The sequence below is a fragment of the Aphanomyces invadans genome, assembly GCF_000520115.1.
Source record: "Aphanomyces invadans strain NJM9701 unplaced genomic scaffold supercont1.9, whole genome shotgun sequence".
Taxonomy (NCBI): domain Eukaryota; phylum Oomycota; class Saprolegniomycetes; order Saprolegniales; family Verrucalvaceae; genus Aphanomyces; species Aphanomyces invadans.
In genome coordinates this window covers 943,975-958,675 of record NW_008580154.1, presented here as the reverse complement: position 1 = coordinate 958,675, position 14,701 = coordinate 943,975, and the positions used below count along the sequence as shown (strand labels likewise).

At 52.5% G+C, this 14,701-nt stretch overlaps 6 protein-coding genes across 9 annotated transcripts; 2 read left to right on the top strand and 4 right to left on the bottom strand.

Annotated features, from left to right (window-relative positions):
- Positions 1-133: 133 nt before the first annotated feature.
- Positions 134-932, bottom strand: H310_05452 (hypothetical protein). The gene has a single exon (XM_008870182.1). It carries the CDS (start codon positions 906-908, stop codon positions 231-233), a length of 678 nt encoding a protein of 225 aa, XP_008868404.1. The 5' UTR covers positions 909-932; the 3' UTR covers positions 134-230.
- Positions 933-2,239: 1,307 nt separating this feature from the next.
- Positions 2,240-5,494, bottom strand: H310_05451 (hypothetical protein). 4 transcript variants are annotated; one of them, XM_008870179.1, is made up of 14 exons: positions 5,112-5,494; positions 4,965-5,053; positions 4,771-4,924; positions 4,414-4,704; positions 4,207-4,365; positions 4,029-4,157; positions 3,915-3,968; positions 3,734-3,852; positions 3,600-3,678; positions 3,466-3,552; positions 3,356-3,412; positions 2,798-3,310; positions 2,519-2,734; positions 2,240-2,465 (listed from the first exon to the last, which is right to left on the bottom strand). In XM_008870179.1, the coding sequence occupies exons 1-14, from the start codon at positions 5,487-5,489 to the stop codon at positions 2,349-2,351; spliced, it is 2,442 nt and encodes an 813-aa protein (XP_008868401.1). In that variant the 5' UTR covers positions 5,490-5,494; the 3' UTR covers positions 2,240-2,348. The 4 variants fall into 4 exon arrangements, with proteins under 4 accessions (XP_008868401.1, XP_008868403.1, XP_008868400.1 ...); XM_008870181.1 differs by having other exon boundaries at positions 2,519-3,310; XM_008870178.1 differs by having other exon boundaries at positions 2,240-2,734.
- A 369-nt stretch (positions 5,495-5,863) lies between these two features.
- On the top strand, positions 5,864-9,043 carry H310_05450 (hypothetical protein). Its single transcript, XM_008870177.1, has 15 exons — positions 5,864-5,990; positions 6,076-6,144; positions 6,202-6,406; positions 6,459-6,616; positions 6,698-6,928; positions 6,980-7,105; positions 7,213-7,287; positions 7,344-7,439; positions 7,486-7,605; positions 7,658-7,870; positions 7,931-8,072; positions 8,127-8,262; positions 8,336-8,549; positions 8,610-8,786; positions 8,836-9,043. The coding sequence occupies exons 1-15, from the start codon at positions 5,892-5,894 to the stop codon at positions 8,920-8,922; spliced, it is 2,148 nt and encodes a 715-aa protein (XP_008868399.1). The 5' UTR covers positions 5,864-5,891; the 3' UTR covers positions 8,923-9,043.
- A 172-nt stretch (positions 9,044-9,215) lies between these two features.
- Positions 9,216-10,759, bottom strand: H310_05449 (hypothetical protein). The gene has a single exon (XM_008870176.1). It carries the CDS (start codon positions 10,736-10,738, stop codon positions 9,290-9,292), a length of 1,449 nt encoding a protein of 482 aa, XP_008868398.1. The 5' UTR covers positions 10,739-10,759; the 3' UTR covers positions 9,216-9,289.
- Positions 10,760-11,704: 945 nt separating this feature from the next.
- H310_05448 (hypothetical protein) lies at positions 11,705-12,445 on the top strand. The gene is made up of 6 exons (XM_008870175.1): positions 11,705-11,769; positions 11,823-11,912; positions 11,974-12,038; positions 12,096-12,168; positions 12,215-12,277; positions 12,331-12,445. The coding sequence occupies exons 1-6, from the start codon at positions 11,737-11,739 to the stop codon at positions 12,388-12,390; spliced, it is 384 nt and encodes a 127-aa protein (XP_008868397.1). The 5' UTR covers positions 11,705-11,736; the 3' UTR covers positions 12,391-12,445.
- On the bottom strand, positions 12,375-13,790 carry H310_05447 (pyrroline-5-carboxylate reductase). Its single transcript, XM_008870174.1, has 8 exons — positions 13,472-13,790; positions 13,311-13,423; positions 13,187-13,262; positions 13,018-13,145; positions 12,872-12,965; positions 12,743-12,816; positions 12,597-12,690; positions 12,375-12,551 (listed from the first exon to the last, which is right to left on the bottom strand). The coding sequence occupies exons 1-8, from the start codon at positions 13,752-13,754 to the stop codon at positions 12,430-12,432; spliced, it is 984 nt and encodes a 327-aa protein (XP_008868396.1). The 5' UTR covers positions 13,755-13,790; the 3' UTR covers positions 12,375-12,429.
- Positions 13,791-14,701: the final 911 nt, after the last annotated feature.

The window sequence follows — 14,701 nt, the reverse complement described above, 5'->3', positions numbered from 1 at the left end:
AGCCCGTGAGCATCCGACGGCGCATGCCTCCATCCAGGAGAGGAGGATGCGCGGAGCACGATCGCTATCGCCACGCCTTCCCGGCTGCTCCAACTATCCTGCCACCATGCAGGGTGCGGGTGGGAACCGAACACTCATGCACAGGCGTGCGAATTCATTCACATGCAAGAATCGATTGGTTTTGTTGAAGCGGTTCGCTGATTCTAATAAATATTCATGGATCGCCCGTATTAAGGGGTGGTGCTGCCATCGTTGTCGCTGCCAATGCTCAGTTCCTCGTCGTCGTACGTCAAGTACGTGTCATAGCGGTCGGACAGTAGATGCAGTACTGGCTCGTCCATCGATGCACCATGAAACCCGATCACGGTGGAGACATCGGCTGTGCTATCAACCGCGGAATTCGGTTCGAACGCATCTTCATTCCTTGCAAACAAGTCCACGGGCAGCAAGATGCTGTCCAAGTACGCCATGTCTTCGGTGGTGCACATGGGCGCCGCGACTGTGTTGGGGCTTTCGGATCCTTTTCTCCAGCACTCGGCTTCGGTGGTCTTGGTGACGTCGTCATCGTGCTCATCCCACGAGGACGCATGTTCCGAGCACGACGCTTTGGCTTGGTTGAGCCGTTGGATTTCACTCTTGATCTTGGACAGCTCGTCCGATTCGACATCGCGGAACAGTTTCTTGCCGGCGCCTGGTTCGAGGTGGTCAATGAAGGCTGGGTCGACGGGGTCTTTCCATTTGGTGTCACCAAGCTTGCGCTTGAGCTTGTTGCGGCGTTCATCGAGAAACGGTTCGCGCCACTGCCACGGGCATTTGAGGATCGCGAGAGAGCAGTTGGCGCCGTGGATCTTGAGTTCGTCTGGCGTCGCCACATCGCATTCGCACACAAAGTGGCTCGAGTCGACCATAGAGTCGAAGGCAGCGGCCGAAATCCCAAATGCCACCAAGCGCTTTGGTGGACGGTTCAGATCGCTGGGGTGGGTTTTGCCCCACGCCAGCTACTGGCTCTCGCCCCAGATTCACCCGCTGCTTTCATTGGCGGATTTCAATAGATTCCGATCTGATTGGCTGCTGAAAATAGCGTTCGGCCATACGCTGGGGCATTCTCCCCCTCCATGTCCCAGGTTCTCGGCTCGAGCGTTTTATGCGTTAAAGTACTGTCCGTGTGTCGCGAAAACGACGGCGCCGTTCGGGATGTGTTGGGATTCTCTCTGCTATGACATGTGTTGTGTTGTTGGTGGTTGGTGGTGGCTTGGATTTCCACGGCCGGGTGAATGGCAAGAGGATGCTGCCAACTTGGAACTTGGTCGCTATTCCTCCCTACAAAGAATACATAGACTTTCGTGAGTGCATGGCATGATGCCAGTTTGTGATGGGTTTGTGTGATTTGCACGGTTTAGGATGCAAGCGACGGCGAATTGAGCGGAGGATTCATTCAACACTCCAGGATCGTAATGAATCTACTATCACCACACCGTCGCGGTCTGCTTCATGGCGAAGAACTGTTGGGGTCGGAACAAGTCCATGGCTCAGGTCATTCGCAAAGTCTCGAACTACTTACTAGTGTACCCCTATTTTGAGTGTCGACGGCCTTCGATGGACACAGAGACCACCGCCAGCCACCGCTGTTTGCGAAGCCCAGCGACTATCAGATGTTTGCTCGGGTGGCTGATAGGGTGCCCGCCCACACTTCATTCGTCGGCGATATTGTCCGCGGCCAACGTTTTATTGTGAATGGCTGCGATGTGGCATGAGACGAAGATAAACGTGTTCTTGTCAGCATCAACATTTTACATTTCGATTGGCTAATGAGCAGTTTAACTGACTCTGATTGGTTCGTGACGCGTCAATGACTCACATTGATCAGTTTAAACGTTGTTCACCCAGTGACGTAATATACTGTACTCGGGGAGGAGGCAACCAGATTCAACTTGGGCTTCAACAGTCGGCCGCGAAGTGGATGGGGGAGGAGGGAGCATGGGCGGTGAATCATCTTCCCAGTCAGTATATGTAGTCACCAAACGATCTACTGTATCCATCCTCGCGCGTGGTCCAGTTCGACATGAGGCACAGCTGGGCGCCAGTGAAGGGAATTTGAATTTGGTTTTTGTCCCATGTCCTGTTTGACCCATCACCCGTGTCAAATGTCCATCGGAATTTCAAGTTCTAGAAACGATGGGCCTCCGGTGGAACGTATCCGGATAATGCACCAACTGGATTGGATCGGGCAATCTCCAAACGGCGCCCAACTTCAAGATGAACCCACCGCCGTCACCCTGCAAGACAGCCCTCACTTCCAGCTCTGTGAAGACAGACACAGCACCAACGACCGACTCGGCCAAGCGGAGTTACGTCCCTACTTTGTCCACTGCAACAGGAAGCAAGTGTGGGTGAGAATGGTCCTTTGCAGTGTGCAGCGAGTGGGTCGGTCGCTGCCGTAGATCATCCAGACTCTTTCGCAAAACCTACACATGCAGCAAAAGGTATCACTCTCTGCATGAGAAAGCAAAATTCCCACCGCGACTTCACGTTCCAGCCGCGCCTTTTCGAGTTTCGTCCGGTCCAACATGGACTTGAGCTCGACTTCAGCGCGCAGATGTTGCTGTTGACTGGACAGAACAAGCTTCAGCTGGGAGGCGACGTCGGAGCTCTTTCGCTCAGCTTCGTCAACGTGCATTTGCCACTGACTGCACTGATGATGGGCGTCTGCCAATTCTTGCTCAAGATGGATGATCTACTCAGCAGAAAAATCAACCATCATCAAGAGCGCAACGTGAACGGCCATTATTCCGCATACCTTGGTCGCATACATAGACTGTTTGGCTTGAACTTCGAGCAAGTGAGCCTCGATGCGGCTTTTCTCGTCCTTCAGTCGATTCGCACGATGGCTGGCTACCTCGAGCTCTGTCTTGTACTTGGCTTCGACGCGGCTGTGATCGAGGCGCAGCATTTGTTCTGTTTTCGTGGCATCGTGTTTGACCTTCATCACTTCATTTTCGGCCATGTCGAGGCGGGACTTGGCATCACGCAGCTGCTGCGAGTACATGTCGAGCTGATACTTGTGCTTTTGATTCGACTCGTTTCGAATGTCTTGAACTTCGTTCGTCAACAACGCGACTTGTTTCTCTTTTGCCGCGTTTGACTCTTGAGAGTCACGGAGTTCGGCCCGTCGTAAGTCCAACTCGCGCTGTACACTACTCAGTTGTTCGTGTTCGATCGCAAGTTTGTCTTGCAAGTCGGCAAGAGTTTTCTGGAATTGAGCTTCCTTTGCCGCCAACAAGGATGTCGCTCTTGCCTCCGCCGTCTCGGCCTACCCACGTCAACAACACGATGGACAGCTTGTCACGTCACATACATCGGCCTTCAGCTGCTCTGCGACCGCCACTCGTTCCGCGATTTGATTGAATTTCTCCTAGTATGTGCGCAATTGTCCTGAAAGCTGTGTGCAGCACGAAATGCACATACTTGAAAGAGCATCTGGCGCGAATCGCCTTGAACCATGCACTCCTTCACATGTTTTTCCGCGTCCAGTTGCATTCGCGATGCCGTTTCCTGCGTCCGGCAGTGAAGTCGACTCAATAAGCGTTGCAGAACCTTACCAATTGCATTTTCAATGTGACAATTGACGCCTGTGCGTGCTTGATTTCGTCCATGCGATGCTGGATTTCCAAGTCCAATCTGTAGAAACCGAGGGAGTCGTGCCAACGGAGCAGCTTGTATTGGGTGGACGTACTTTCGCCGAACTCTCTCGACCGCGTCGTCGGTCGCTTTCAAGTAGTCGGATGCAGCGATTCGTTTTTGCTCCAACAGCCGAGAAATCTCACGGCGGCACTGCATCTCCTTTGCAATGGCCTACAACGAAGCACCCGACCGCCATGTTTCAACACGATGTCGAAACCATCTCGCACGAATACCTGATCCCGTTCCAGCGCAGCGCAATGAGCCTTCTCCACCGTTGATCGTTCGAGCTAGGACCGCCAAGACCACGCCATTCATGTGGTACAGGATCAATTAAAATGAAGGTGTACCTCAGCCACAGCCTCCTCCCGCGCCGCGTACTCGTTAAGCTGTTTTTCCATGCTGTGCATAACTTTGACCATCCCTTCGCAGTCTTGTTTGACCAGGTCGAGCTCGGCCACAACACCCCGATGGCGCTCCTACTCCCCACGTGACCAACCATTCGACGTTCTTCGATCCTCAACAAACCTGCCACTCGTCGACTTGTTTGTGCTTGGCGTCCAATGCCGAAGTGAGCTCGCGCAGTCGCTCACACACGCCCTGATACCGCTTTGTCACGGTCGCCTGTTTCTGTTCGGCCGCCAGCTTGAGGTTTGCCAACGTCCGCTCATACTCGTCAATTTGTTTCTAAAGAACGACATTCACAACAATCCTATCCAACAACATTTCACGCACGACGTAGTTGGTTGCGTTGGTCTGCAACCCCGTGACGCGACTCGCGATCGTTTCCTTTTGCGCCTCGAGTTGGGCGATTGTAGCTGCAAACTGCTGGAGTTGTACTTCGCATTTTTGCTTTTCGAGTTTTAAGTGGTTACACGCATCGCGCAGTTCTTGGATTGCCACGGAAGCTTGATTGAAATTCTGGCTCATAGTCAGCAGCTGACTGTCTCGCTCGTGAATGTCCCGTTGACACTCTTCCAGCTCGGACTCGACGAGCGATCGCTGCTCGACGAGCAAATTGTTCTCCTGTTCACACGCCGGGATGAGCACAGTGCCCTTTGAACGTCGCTCGGGAGTTTGCTTCGTACGTACGGACATGAGGAAGTCAAGTCGCTCGTTCATCTCACTAAGTTGATCGGCCATTGAGTTGTCGGGGACAGACGTGGTGAAGAAATCGGTCGATCCTCGCCCCCCCGCGGGTTGTTCTGATTGTAATATGAGCTTCTCAAGAGCTGACGTGAGCTCCCTATCATGTCGTGAGTTACCACTAGAAGTGACGTGCATACTGCTGCAAGCGATCGTTGTCCAATGCGAGCGACTGTGCATGCACCACGAATGCGTCCAAGTCCTTCCTGTGTTTCTCGCACATGATGTCCTAAGCGCGCCATGTGGGCATCGCCTTGTTTGGTCTGGAATGAAATCGAAGAACGTACCAACTCTTTGATGCGGCCTTCGTACGCTGCGAACAACGGACTCATGTATTCCTTGGAGGTGAACCATGGTGGTGGCACCATTGATGAATCTTCGCCTTCATCAGTGACACATGCAGTCGTGGGATCGCATAGCGTTTGGAGCTGCTCCAACTCGTTGTGTTTGACCAGAACTCGACGTAGCTGATTCAACAACTTCTCAATGTACGACTTCAAGAACGTGATTTCTTCATGTTGCACCGCTAATTTCTCTTGATACGTCTCCTCCTGCATGCGAAAGTCCACAGGAACGACGAATTCCCTTTCTCTCGCCGGCGGATCCATCAATGGATCACGCATCAGCCGCCGCGACCGCTCTTCCTGCGGCCCGCCAACCTGCATCGCCCCACGGTGTATCTATTCAAGATACACATGATATTCTGTGAAACTTTATTTTTTGTCGAGAACTTAAAAAACAGATAACTACTAGTATTTCTTTAAGAGCAGAAGGACGTCTTTACAGGAATAAGGTTCCACGAAAGCGAGCTGGAAACTACCGTGCATCGCATGCAAATCATCTTATCTCATGTAGCGAATACTCCTTGTTATTTCCATTCGAATCAAGCCATGCTTGCGTTTAGTTGAGAATGGCATGAGATCTCTGTCGCCAGCAACATCGTCGTAGTTGAGATGGGCTATTTTGAACGGATCGATGCTAACAATTTCCGTCGAATATTCGAAAACTAATTTACAATAATATTTTTGTACGTCTGAAACGGCACAACCGATCTTTGCCGCTATCCCATGAGCTTGACGCTGAACCACGCGGAACTCTTCAAGGTCAGCGCGATTTCAAGCAGAGCTACGCTCAAGTTGCTTCCTCTGAGTAAGAAGAAGAAAAAGGTAGCGTTGGACAAGAACGATTCTCTTGGCGGAGCTCTCGTCGCATTGCCGGATCTCACAATGTGTTCTCGTGTGGCTATCGTAGCAAAAACTCGTCATTGGCGATGATTCGGGCGTCGTGTCGTCGTTTCAAATGAAGAAGGGGGAGCCGGCAGTACGTTTTCATCATGCTCAAATGGAAGTCTTGACAAGTAGATGGTGCAATGAATAGTCTGTGTACAAGTCGACGCCTCACGCGAACCCGATTACGTGCATCACCATGGGAAACTTCAAGGGCACCGAAGACCGCGCATACGTGTCGAGTGGGCAACAAGTCGTCGGGTACAACAAAAAGGGCAAAGAGTTCTTCAAATTCCCGACGAATTTGTCTGAAACGATCAATCGTGTGCACTCGTACGACTCCAAGCTGTGGTTGTGTACGACGTTTTGTCCTTTGCGCAATGCTGTCATCACGGGATGTTTGTGTAGCTACCGATTACATTTACAACCAGTTTGAAAACGGCGTTGACAAGGAGACTGTCATGTGCCAAGACCGCATCAACGATCTCTTATTGCATCGCGACGCCGAGTCGAACGAGTTCCACGCCGTGTTGGGCTGCCAAGACAAGTACATTCGCGTCATGAAGGTACCCGACGCCATGATTCCCGCATCCTCCCCATTTCGTTCTTCCATAATCACTCACGAGAATGGATGTCGGGCACACTAGGGCAATACCGTGCTGACCAAGAAGTCGACGTCTGCTGCGATTACAACCCTGACGTCAATGGGGTCCCATATCCTCTACGGCACGGCATCAGGCACGATTGGACTCGTCTCGATGACGGGCGGTGGTAAGATCAAAACGGTGTGGAAGACCGCGCAGGACAAGACGGCACCGTCACCGATCACGTCCATGGTGGCGTACGACATTAACAAGGACGACGCGGTCGAAGTCGTGGTACGGAAGATGCGCATGTGAGCCACCATTGGGACGAGCGTGCTGATTTAGATCGGTCGGGAAGACGGGCGAGTGGAAATTTACTCGGTGGACGAAAGCGGCAACATCGTCAAGGAATTTGAACACGTCGCGAGCGAGAGCGTCCGGGCGATTCAAGCGGGTGTCCTCGGCACACCTGTACGTTTGCAAAAAGTGATGTGTAAGGGGGGTGAAGTAGCACAGCCCCATGATGCCTCGTTTGTGTAACCAGCTCCATCGAGGACGCGGCTCTGAGGACCTTTTAGGGGTACGACGAAGTCGTGCTGTGTACGTACTCGGGGCGGGTCATGTCGCTAACGTCGGAGCCATTGGATCAACCGGTATGCATGCGTCATTGACATATTTGCGCTGCCATCGAGAATGAAAAGGAGCGCAGGATAACGACGACAGCTATGGGCGATCGCGCGGCACGGTGCAGCGTGAAACACGCATCGTGAAGCTGCGAAAGGAGATTGCGGTGCTGGAAGAAAAGGTCAGCTGTTCGATATGTTGAGGCGTGTGTCCAAGCGGTCGCGCAGGTCATGAAGGAAAAGGACAGGTCGACGCGTAAAGGAGACGAGTGCCTTCCGGTGGTGGAGGAGGTGCCGGTGAATTGTCAATGCGTGTTGAATCCTGAAAATCAAACTTACGACATTGGCGTGAGTGAAGTCGTGACTTGGTTACGTTTGGTCATTGCATGGGATCTGGCAGGTCGAGATTCCAGTCCCGATTGCGTGCGTCAGCCTGCACTCGACCGTTCCGTTGGACTTGCTCGACACAGCCAAGAACCAAGCGATTCTGTGCCGGTCGCCGGCCGACCCAGCAAACCACACGCACGTCCTGGCAACGTATCGATGCCAGGAGCTGACGAATCGACTCGAGTTTCGTATTCGAACGTTGGAAGGGCAATATGGCGAAGTCGAAGTACGCGCTCGCTACTAGGTTTGCACGAAAGCGACAACTCACACTTGGTGCGGCATCTAGCTCACGGTGCTGGCAGAAACCGTGCCCAAGTCGGCCCAATGCGTCAAAATCGTTGTTAAACCGCTGAGTCTGCACCATCGCGTGAACGTTGTCGACTCGAAGGACGTGGACGAGGCTGTGATGAACTCGTTGTATTTCACAGGTGCGCTCTCCATCCACTTTGCGCCGCGTCGTTTCAACTAAAACCTCGGAGTAGGCGCGTTCTCGCTCGTTCAAGTGCACGAATGGGTCGCTTTCTGCCTTCCCGACGTCCCTGTCCGCATGCAAGACGACGAAGGAAAGCTCTACTTTCGCAACGCGTTCGTCGGGAATGTCCTAGTGTGTGAATACAGGTACCTCGACTCTGTCGACGACGTGAAGGACCGCACATCATACCAACTGACAATCCATCGTGGTCGTGCGTAGGAAGGGCGAGGCGCGGTTTCTGTCGAGCTCGGTGTCGACGATTGCGATTTTGAAGGAAGTGATTACGAAGGAAGCAACGATCCGCAAGGTCACGCTCAACATGACGTTCGATATCAAGAACGAGAGCACTCCTGCCGTCCTCGCGCTGCTCCGGCCTAAGCTCGATGAGAAGCAGATGCTGGCGTCGCAAGTCAAGATCATCGAAGGCATCAAGGTGCGTGGGAAGGGTGGCCCACACGTGATGATGATGATGTTGGCGCGACGAATGCCGTAGGAGTTGCAAATGCACGAGGCCGACCATTCGTTGTGGATGTCGTCCGAGTACCAACGCATCCTGGCCGACGCCGACCGTATCGTAGCCGATTTCCAAGCGAGTCCCCGCGCCATGAGCTACATCACGGGCGTCCTCACCGACTTGTTCGTGGACATTTCCAAGTTTCGCGGCGTGAACGTACGTGCAGTCAACGTGTTGGAGTACGTGGTGATGAAGGTGTCGGTAGCCCAAGGCTCACTTGCCGCGCCTGTTTCAAATTCTCGACCAGTACAACTACGACGCGCTCGTCGAGTTTTTTACCCGCGCGCCGTAGAGAGCCTCATGCTAAAGAAGATCCACTGAGCACCACGAGTCCCATCTCTATTGCATGCGCCTGATGATGTGTGGTGGAATGACAGCGAAAGCTAGGACGGTGCCGCGAAGACAGTCGTCTGGCACGTGGATCCATCGCGTGCATGCGAGTGGCATGCTCGTCCATCGCGAGTGATGGAGCCCGTCGCGTATTGAATGGGACCGACAGGGACGTGCCGCACTCGTTGTTGCTTGGTTGCTTGTTGATCAAATAAATCTGGACCAAACCATTCCGCTAGTGGCCGGGTCGGCGCGTCCGCACATTGAAGTCTCTATTTCATCCAACAGTTATATATGCCAACACTTTGCTACTATCGTTTGCTTTGGCTCTACGCGACCAAGACGTCATACACCATCGCGCCGAGCTTCTGGAACGCCTGAATCGAGCAGACGAAGCAAATGCTGCCGCTGATTATCAAGAGCACCCATGCGCCGAGCTTGCGCCAGTCGGACGTCGCCTTCTCGCGTCGGATGCGGATGTAGCACACGCACGGCAACACATACGAGATCAAGATGCCGACGGTACTCCCCATGATATTCCACACGACAGCAACGCCGGGGAGGCTAAACGCCAAGAAAAACGCAAGAGCCAAAATCACCAACGTGATCACAATGTGCGGCACGAGAGGAACGGGCTTCTCGGTCAAGTCGGCTGTCGGCGAGTCTGAAATCAGCGGCTGGTGCTCTTGCGTCGTACCACCTCTGCCCTTCGAGATAGCATCGCAACAGAGCATGTACAGACGGTAGATCGTCTTGCGTGTGGGCAAAATGAGCAACGGCAACGACATGCATATAGTGAGGAGGATGCCGGCACGGCCAATGTTCATGACGATGTCGGCTTGGTCGAAGTTGTTGAGGATGTCGCCTTGTACGCCTTGAAGCTGATCAAATGCGTATATGTACCCAAGCGTGCCCAGGATCATGTAAAACACCGACGTCGAGAACACTGTGATGATCACGATCTTCTTGAGGCGGCGACGAGTCGGCTTCTGGAGCTCACCGTACACTGGGAGCACGTTGAAGTGGCACAAGAAGGACGAAATCACAATCGGCAGAGCGTACATGGGCCCGTCAATACTGTCGGCAACGAGCATTAGTTTGGACGAGTCGAACGACGGGTGGAGGATCTTTTCGGTGCTACGGTAAAAGATCCCAAACGCAAATATGCCCACCGTACAAAGACCGATGACGGAGGTGTGGCGGAGCGAGTGCATGCTCCGGAGAAACAATAGCGGCGACACAAGACCGACAACACCCATCGCGACAAGGTTCTCGTCCGAGATAGACAGCCCGCGGCCGAAAATAAATTGCGAAGCGAGCGACCCGGCGATATCCCGCACGAGGATGACGTACCCCACAAACGCCAAAAAAATGAGCAAAATCAACAAAACCATGGTCACGATTTGCATCTTGCGTCCAAACGCATTCCGCGCGATTTCTTCGTACGATTGCGCCCCCGACCGGCGCGAGCAACTCACAAGGATATACGACGTGAAGCTCGACGCCATCGCGCAGCACAACATGAGCACACACCCAACCACAATTCCGCTCTTGGCGATCGTGAACGGCAAGAGGAGCACACCACCTCCAATCAGTGTCGTCACGAGATTCATCACGGCACTCCGAACCGTCGTTTGCCGCGCGGCACTATGAGGCGACGGGTAAAAGAACTCGTAGCTCTGTTTCTCCGCTTCATATTGGAAGAGGTTGGGACTCTTGAGCACCGGGCTCTTGAAGGTGTCGGCGACGTTTACGCTCTTGAAGGACGACCCCGCCATGACGATTGCCAAAGCTCAGGCAAAAGGGACACTGGGTGCACGCTGCATGCCAAACCCATCGGATGCCCAAAAAAAGATTTGACGACTGTGTCAAATCTTAGACTTGGTATTTGTATCGCATCGACCGGTCAGCGTGTTTTTGCAGCGCATTTCGCCGTCCTAGCGTGAAAAAAATCCTTTTTACTTCCACGGAATTTTCGGTTGGGTTGAACTTTGCGGCCACAACTTCAACATGGCAGTGGCGACTGGTTCAAGTCCAAGTGGCGGAAGCGCGACGAACGACCCCCGACACCGCCAGCGCCGCATACCACCTGCTCCAGTGACGAAGAGGAGGATGGGGAGTCCAACGAGATGCCACAACGCCAGGTCCAGTCCTCGGCGAAAGAAGGAAAGCGCTGCAAAGACACGGTTGGGACATTTGTTGTCAGCGTACTTCCCAGTACCGCGATGGGTCGTCGCGTCCAACAATCTGTCAACAGTGGCAAGGTAAACGGATCTGCTGGCCCCACATGGACCATCGATTGTACAGTTATGCATAACCCCGAGCGACATGACGCCTCAAGGCAAAGTGGTTGCTACAGCGGCCGCAGGAGTCTCTCTCTGCGGTTTCCGACGGTTATTGCGAACAAGCATGTGGAAATTTTGATTCGCGAGAGCCACGATGCTAGCAATATGGACTGGAGTTGCTCGGAGGCCATGCCAAAGACCGAGACTCACCGTGGGTGCAAAGTGACTTCGCCGTGCGGTGCTGCTTCCTGGACAACTCAGGTGGCGGCGATTCCACCCTGTGGCAGCTTGCCCATCAACACACCATTGAGCGGATTCCATAATGCCCCTACTTAATTAGTGTTATTTCGTTGGAAGGTGTACCAAATGATAAATATTCATCGATTGGTTGAAATAGGACATTCCTCACGATATCATTGGTAGATTGAATCGAGTTTCCTGCCACTGGAAATACATCGATCGATCGCCACAATCGCCGCACCTGCAATACAATGTTGGCCCCGCAGCAAGAAGTCGAAGTTGATGTGCGTACACGAGAGCGACGAGAGATGAAAACTGATGGAGTGCATGCATGTAGGTTCGAAAGGAAGATCAAGAACGAATCAATGAGTTCGGTCGCAACAACTCGCGACTCGCCGATCTTCGTGACGAATTGAAGGCGCTCAAGGTTCGAGTACCACACACTACCCTGCATCAGGCGCAGGACCGGCTGTGAACTCCTCTTGTAGGAAAAGTTGGAAACGCTGGACGATGCCAACACGGAAATCATGATGGGCGAAGGAAACAACGTCCAGTGCGTCGCGATCAACGGCTGTCGTCGATCAATCACTCTTGTGGTTCTCCCTGTTAGATTGTTTATCGGCGAATCATTCGTCGAGGTTTCAGAAGAAGTTGCCCAGGAGTACCTCGAAGCGCAGACAGAGGTAAATCAAGCCTTCAGTGCCCTATCACCTCCACTTCGCGTCTTAGAAAGCGAATGACGCCGTCGCCAAGCTCGCCGCGGAGGAGACCAAGTTGGAATCGCGTCAAGACGTTCGTATTTCAACCATGTGCGCACGAATGGTGGAACTCATGTCTCCGTGTAGGCATTGAAGAAGGTGCTGTACGCACGTTTTGGCACGAGCATCAATTTGGAAGACAAGTAAAAACCATTTAGTTATCACACATGGTACAATATGTTGTCTTTAAGTTCGTTTCTGCGCCCCCAGCGCCTTGGACTGCTCGTATGCGGCCCAAATGGAATCGGCAATCACTGCGCGGAATCCGCTCTTCTCGGCGCGATACATGGCCGCCGCCGTCGTCCCGCCTATTTGTGTGTGAGGGCAATCCTTCAGGAGTCTGTCCATGGTACCTGGACTCGTGATTTGGTTGCGCAGCACGACGGGATGCTTGCCAGACGCCTGCATGTACAATGCTGACCCGAGCATCGTTTGCTGCACGAGTTTCTACGTCAAACACAATCATCGTCGTGGCCAGCCAAGACCTTTACTGACTCACCTGCGACACAGATCGGCTGAACCCCATGTGAACACCGGCATCGATCATGGCTTCTGCCACCAAAAAGAAGTACGCTGCACCATATTATTCACTCAAATGCACCGCAAGTCGTCCAAAGTGAGAGTGTACCTGGACCAGATCCAGACAAGGCAGTGGCCATGTCGAGGTTCCCCTCGTCGTCGACAAAGATCTCATGCCCAAAGGCTCCCAAAATGCACTTCGTCTAACCACATGGGATCATTCATCTCGTCGTGCACAATCCTGGATGGCCCTACCAGCTTGTGCTGGACGTCGCTCACGTTGGACGACTGTGTCCACACTGTGATGCCTTCTCCGATCATGGCGGGCGTGTTGGGCATTGACCGTACGACACTCACATCCGGGCCCAAATGCGTCTGGTATTCTAACGAGACGTTCAATGCACGGAATGATACACCGACGCACCATTTATGGTAACCCCCGCAGCAATTGAAATGACAAGCGCATCGGGTTTCATGTGCTCCACCATTTCGGGAAAGATCTTGGACAGGATTTGAGTAAAGTGCATGTGCAATCGCCCATGGAGTACCTGCGGAAGCATTTGCGGCTTGACAGCAATCACGACGACATCGGCAGAGTCTAGAGCCTTCTCATTCTCTGCTGCCGTGGGAATATTCATTTGCTGAAACTTCTTGCGGGTCTCTACGTTTGTGGTGAGTGAATTCACCGCCTCTGCTGCATGTACCGCACCTTCAGTCGGCGCGGATACCATCATTTTGCTCGGCGGGAGTAGCTCCTGCACCATGAGACCTGAGATAATGGCCTCTGCCATGTTGCCACCACCGATGAAAGTCAACCGGTTTATGTTCAACGGCTCGATAGTGCTGTCGCTGATATCGGTGTCGACACTTGTCGCGATCTTGGTATACATTGGCGCAAACTCCTTCAACACAGCAGAGTGGGAACGATAGCGAAGTGCGCCTGTGAGGAGCGTCGCGCGCCTGAGGGCTGTCAAGCATGGATGCGCAAGCATGGGGAGGGGAGGAAGTGGTGTCGATGACAACTCGATGGATATGTAATTCTGAAAAATCTCACACAGCAACACCCACGACGACGGGATGGTTGGACACCATGATGTCATGGTTAAAAGAATCGACCATTTTGCCTTGTTTATGCCGAATATGCCACAGATCGCATCCAATGAAATCACTCCAAATGATATCTAATATGGTATTCTAAGATCTCACCCAATTAGATTTCCATAAAAAGTTTATATGAGCCAATCAAAATGTTCTACGACGGAGGACATGAGATGATGAAGAAGATTTGGTCGTGGTTGGCAGGATCCATCCCTGGTGCTTATCCGGATAGGTGCAGAATGGGTGCGAAATATTCCACCTGATGTAAAGAATATTATTACAAAAACGAATCTATTGTTGCGCTTTGTGGGATATTTTCTCCATGTCTCGTACACCCTACATACAACCATTAAGAGAGGAATTAGATTGGGTTTTCGCTTTACTGTACCAGCGTTTGTCCGGATACCGCGATTAACAAATATTCATATATTTCAGTCATAATCGAAGGATGTACGGATTTCATTGGAAATGTCGCGTGTATTCTCTATTTTTCTCATGTAAAATATCTTCACCGTTTAGAGAAGCGACACCCTGCGGACTCGTCCTTACGTTTCTTTGCTTCAAACTTGTTATGATCTTCCCGCGCATATTTTGACTTTTGCGTTCGGTCAATCCTTTGTGTGAAGCTATATTATTGCGATTTGTCTCCTTTTGAAACGACAAAGCATTCGCCAAGACAATTGCGCACACCGACGCGAAACGGCGGTCGTGTGCATAATTTTCTACAGGCACAGCCTTGGTGAGGGGTGAGTCACAACTGTGCGTGCCGCTGAACTCCAATCTTTGCCGAGAGACGTGTCCCGAGAGACACGTTATACATAAGTACGTGTCGGAGGATCGC